Source organism: Lactuca serriola, chromosome 4 (assembly GCF_051521515.1).
Source record: "Lactuca serriola cultivar US96UC23 chromosome 4, Lser_US96UC23_V15, whole genome shotgun sequence".
Lineage (NCBI taxonomy): Eukaryota > Viridiplantae > Streptophyta > Magnoliopsida > Asterales > Asteraceae > Lactuca > Lactuca serriola.
Window position 1 is genome coordinate 377,858,235 of NC_136411.1, and position 5,573 is coordinate 377,863,807.

Consider the following 5,573-nt stretch of genomic DNA (forward strand, 5'->3'; position numbering starts at 1 on the left):
TAATATTTCAGCCAAGAAAAAAGTTAATTGGACCCATTGCGCTCATTTCAAATTTAGTCTCCATCAACTTTCTGAATTCAGCAGTTAAGCGTGGATTCGTGGAGCCGAAGATGATATCATCGACATAAATCTGAACAATCATTAAGTGTTCGCCTTCCTTCTTTCGAAAGAAGGTTGGGTCAACCGAACTTTGTTTAAATTTTGACATTTTTAGAAATCGAGTAAGCGTTTCATACCAGGATCTCGGTGCTTGCTTCAGCCCATAGACAGCTTTATCCAGTACATAGCAATGATCAGGGTATTTTTCATTCACAAAACCAGGTGGCTACTCAACATATACAGTTTCTTCTCATTCTCCATTTAGGAAAGCACATTTGACATCCATTTGGAAAACTTCGAAGTTCTTGTGAGCGGCATATGCTAGAAATATTCGAACAGATTCTAACCTTGCCACAGGAGCAAAGGTTTCTTCATAATCAATCCCTTCTTCTTGACAATAGCCTTTAACAACCAACCAAGCCTTGTTACGAATAACATTTCCTTCTTTGTCCAGCTTATTCCTAAACACCCATTTCAAGCCGACAACTGAGGCATCTTTCGGTGTAGGAATCAATCTCCAAACTCTGTTCCGTTCGAATTCATTGAGCTCATCATGCATTGCTTGAACCCAATCAGAATGATCAAGTGCAGCATTTATGGTTTTTGGCTCTATTTTGGAGATAAAAGAGTTAAACATACAAAATTCCACTTTAGAGAATAATGCTGTTTGTTTTGCCTTCACTTGAGATCTGGTAAGAACACTTTCGGACGATTCACCAATAATTTGCTCTTTGGGATGGTCTTTTGTCCATTTTGTTAGTGGAGGATAGCTTGGATCATACTCTGGATTTAGTTCTGCTTCAACTTCAATTTCAATATCTGACTGATTTCCTTCATTTTCGTCAGTTGAACTATCACTTGTTTTCTCCCCCTCGACTGGCGAAGTGAAGCCTGTGTCTTCAGCAGAATCGACAGTGGGTATCTCCCCCTCCATTGGACTATCACCTGTTGATTTCGGTTTAGGTGTTTGACTGGGAGTTGAACTAGTAGAAATTGGGGCGGAATTGTGATTCTCCCCCTTAACAGGAGCTTCAGATGTTTTACAAGTTGTAGAGTTCTCCCCCTGGAATGTTGAATCGGTGTTTGAAGGACTAGATGATGGTTTAGGAGTAGGTGTTTCAGTTTCCATTGATTTGGCAGCTTCATCTATTACTTTCTTCAAATTATCTACCTTGTTATCTGCTGCTGTTTCCTCCGAATGTATTTCCTTTTCTGGTTCATCAAATAACCGAATGTATTCATCAAACAGATTGGATATTGGAACCAAGACCTGCCCAGATTCTGGAAATATGTTTCCTGAAGTATCTTCTATTCTTTGAATCTTCTTCATGTAATTGTCATCAAAGGTGACATAATAAGTTTCTTCAATTCATTTGGAACGCTTGTTCAACACCCGATATGCTTTTGATGACAGAGAGTAACCCAGAAAGATCCCTTCATCGGCTTTAACATCAAACATATTTCGGTTTTCTTTAGAATTAAAGATAAAGCATCTGGAACCGAAAATGTGGAAAAACTTGACGTTCGGTTTCCGATTATTTAGGATCTCCTATAGAGTTATCAAGAATCTTTTGTTGAGCAAGGATCGATTCTGAGTATAACAGGCAGCAGCAATGGCGTCAGCCCAAAAGTATAGAGGCAAAGAGGCATAACTGAGCATGGTTCTAGCTGCTTCACACAGCGATCGGTTTCTTCTTTCAACAATCCAGTTTTGTTGTGGTGTATACGGGGCCTAAAAATTGTGTGTGATCCCCTTATCAGCCAGAAAGTCTTCAAACTCCTTGTTTTTGAATTCCAGCCCATTGTCACTTCTGATGTTTCTCACTGTCTTCTTTAATTGAACTTCTACTTGTTTGATGATCATCTTCAGCTTGGGAGTTGCATCTGATTTATGTTTAAGAAAGAAAACCCACGTGAAGCGTGAAAAATCATCGACAATAACCAGAATGTACTTACTTCCACCGATACTCTCTATAGCAGAAGGTCCACACAGATCGATATGCAACAGTTCAAGAGCTTCCACTATCTTTGTATTTATGCGTGTAGGGTGGCTCTTTCTGCCTCTGTTTACCCATTTCACATGCTGCACATAAATGCTCCTTGTCGAACTTAAGAAGAGGAAGACCTCGAACGTGATCACCAATTACCAATTTGTTGATATCTATGAAGTTCAGGTGAGATAAACGTCGATGCCAGAGCCAACTTTCATCAGAGTTTGCCTTTGATAGCAGATAGATAGCTGGTGTCCCTCGAATAGGATTAAGATTCAGAGGATACATTTCTCCTTTTCGTGCAGATTTCAGCAGAACTTTCTTGGTTTGTTTTTCTATTATCTCTGAGCCTGCATCATCAAATGATACTTTTAAACCTGTTCCTACAACTAATTGTGAGACACTGATGAGGTTGTGCTGCAATCCCTCTACATAAGCCACCTTTCTGATAGAGAAGTCTCCATTAGTTATCATCCCATATCATTTGATTGTGCCATAAGAGTTGTTTCCAAACTTTACTGATCCACCCTCCTTTAGAGACCTAAATTCCCTTAATTCCTCCTTTCTTCCTGTCATGTGACGCGATCAGCCACTGTCTATATACCATTCGTCGTCAAAATGCTCGTCACTTATTACCTGCAAATTCAAGCAGATTTAGGAACCCAAAGTTTCTTGGGTCCTGGTAAGTTTTTCACAGAGAAGGGAATAACAATAGAAGCATCAACTAAATAAGTTCGTTTAACAAGAGTTGTTTGATCTTTTCTTTTGATGGTAAACACTTTGATTTTAGTTTTATCTACTTTGAATTTTAATTTATTGTCATTAGATGGTTTCATGTTTTTCATTTGATTCGTAGGTTGTGGGGGGGGGATCTCTTCTTTTTATTCTCAGATACCAGTTTTCCTTTTCCTTTGATGTCCTTAGAGGAATTTGTTTCATTTTGGAACCTGGAGGATCCATTTCTGGAATTGGAACCGAAACTGGTGTTAGAACCAAATCTGGATTGAGGACCGAACTTGGGTTGAGGACCGAACTTGGGTCCAGAACCGAGACGTGACTTTCGGTTTTGGGATTTGTAATAATAGGAATTAGGACTGAAATTTTCCTTTGACTTATCCTTTCCTTTATCCATGGGTTCTTTCCTATGAGGATTATAGTTAGGATTTTGAGAATTCCAATGCCTTTTACGTTCATTCAGATTTGAGGCATATCTTTGATTTCTAAGTCTTTTCTGTTCAGCTAGCTCCTTCTGAGACTTGTGAACAGTGAAGCTGGCCTTTGGTTTCTCTGTCTGAGTTGCAGTTGTCTTATCTTCCATTCTAGTTTCGGTGCTTTCCTTAGTTTGAGCTTCCCGTGCTTCCTGTTTCTTGAGTGGACTTTTCGATTCTTTCCTCTCGATTGGAACATCAGGTTGCATCAATGGTTCTTCTGGAACATCTTTAGCTCCGCTTGTGCTGGGAATATCAAAACTGGATGGTTTATTGATGAGTTCTGGTATGTATCGTCCTTTAACTCTCCATGTGGTTTTCTCAGACAGACCCACAGTTTCATTTGCATTGTCAATGGGAGCAGACCAGAAGTAGTCTTCGCATCCTTCAGCGTTATCCTCGTCAACTATTATCTTTAATTTTTCTATCTGTCTTTGAGTGACTCCAGTCATAGCATAAACTTGGTTTGGCACGGTCTGTACCTTCTGATAGACCAAGGACTTTTCTTTGAGTTTCGGTTTCTGTTCCTTTGACAAACGCGCAAACTCAACTGAATTTTCTAAAATAAGATGTTTTTTCGCTCTTGGTTTCATTGTTCACAAACTTAGAACAGTCAACAACATCCTCTACTGAAATTTCACTCATTTCACTCTCGGTTTCAAATTCAGAAGAATTATCTACATTTATTTTATTTTCCTTGACAATTTTGGCATTTGATTCATCGTATGTTTGTATAGTTTCGGTTTTGATTTTTAGCCTGTCATTTTCATCTAAGATATCTTTTAACATGCTTTTATGTTCCTTAGAGTCGATGAAAGCTTCTATCTTATCTAAACCTAGCCTATATGACATGGATGTTTCATCAGAGGATACTTCTGATTCACATTCTGCTATAACATCATCTTCTTCAAATTCAAGAAAAGGTAAAATCATTTTATGTATTTTCTTTCCAATTTCGCAATTAAGATGTAATTGAGCAATATTAGTATAAAGACGCTTAGCTATTAAACAGAAAACATTTCTTTGTTTTAACAATCTTAAATTATCTCTTTGCAAATTAATACTTTCGTCCTTAGCCCTAACTAATTCTGCTTCCTTCTACTCAATCCAGATCCTTCTCTCCTCACTTTTTGATGACACCCTGCCGAGTTGGTCAGTTAGATTAGAGTTTGCCAAGCGGGTTTGCATGAGGCTACTACTTAGGTTGGAAAATTTAAAGTTTAGTTCATTTAATTCTTCTAGATATTCAGTTTTGGAAATTTTAAGAGATTCAAGGATAGAATGTACCGTTTTGATCAATCGATCGCAGTCGCTGATCTTCTCACTCACCGGTTTGGCTGCAAAGCACTTGTTCTCAGTCATGTTCGGTTCTGTGTCTGCACTTTCGGTTGATGGACCAGTTGTGACGACAAAGCATTTTCCACCAGATCCTTCATTCTTTGCCAGAAACGCCTTTCCATGAGTGGGTCTTCTAACCTCTTCATCTTCAGAGTCTGTTAACCAGACTTCCACACCACCGAACTCATCTTTACCTGCATTTTCTTGTACAATTAGTGCATTCATTGAGCTGTTGGAAGCCTTTTTCTTCTTGACTTCTTCAAGCTTACGCATGTAATACGCTTCATCATCTTCACCCTCTCTCTTCTCAGCCATCTTTCTCAACATGCAATCTTTGGCAAAGTGGTTCTTGCCGTGACAATAGTTGCAGTCGAATCCAGAGTCTCCTGCAAGCTTGTTTTCCTTTTTCTCTTCCACCTTTTGAGAAGAGACTTTTGGTTCCTCTTTTGCTTTCTCAGAGCTATAACTTCCCTGCCAATTTCGGTTCTTATTGGTGGGAAATTTTCTTCTTGCGAATTTCTTTGGATTTGTTATCATTAGAGCGTACTCCTCACTCGTAAGATCACATTCTGACATGTCTGACTCTTCTTCTTCCTCAACAGTGCTTTTTGCTTTAGAGACAAGAGCCAGAGATCCCACGCCAGAGACCCCTTTCGCCTCCTTGGTTACAACACTTTCATGTGACTTTAGTATACCAACTAGTTTCGCCAGTGAGTAGGATTTGAATTGTTCATGCGCCTTCACAGTGGAAACTCTAGCCATCCATTCTAGTCTGAGACCGTTCATGAATGTAACCTTCTGTTCGATCAGCTTCCTCTCAATTCCGTGCTTGATCATCTAACTTAGAAGATGGTTGAACTGATCAAAGGTCTGAATGAGTTTCTCTTCAGGCTTTTGTTCAAAAACTCCAAATTCTGACAGCAACAGAGTTTGAATG

General features: G+C 39.1%; 1 protein-coding gene across 1 annotated transcript; it reads right to left on the reverse strand.

The window, feature by feature from the left end:
- Positions 1-349: 349 nt before the first annotated feature.
- On the reverse strand, positions 350-1,429 carry LOC145099803 (uncharacterized). The gene is made up of 2 exons (XM_079037309.1): positions 817-1,429; positions 350-660 (listed from the first exon to the last, which is right to left on the reverse strand). The coding sequence occupies exons 1-2, from the start codon at positions 1,427-1,429 to the stop codon at positions 350-352; spliced, it is 924 nt and encodes a 307-aa protein (XP_078893435.1).
- Between the last annotated feature and the right edge of the window lie 4,144 nt (positions 1,430-5,573).

What these genes read in the sequence shown, in the direction of transcription:
- LOC145099803 (XM_079037309.1), bottom strand. Translation starts at nt 1,429, where the DNA reads ATGAAGAAGATTCAAAGAATAGAAGATACTTCAGGAAACATATTTCCA. An exon ending in TCCCAAAGAGCAAATTATTG is followed by an intron (nt 661 to 816) that starts GTGAATCGTCCG and finishes ATTGGGTTCAAG; the next exon opens with CAATGCATGATGAGCTCAAT.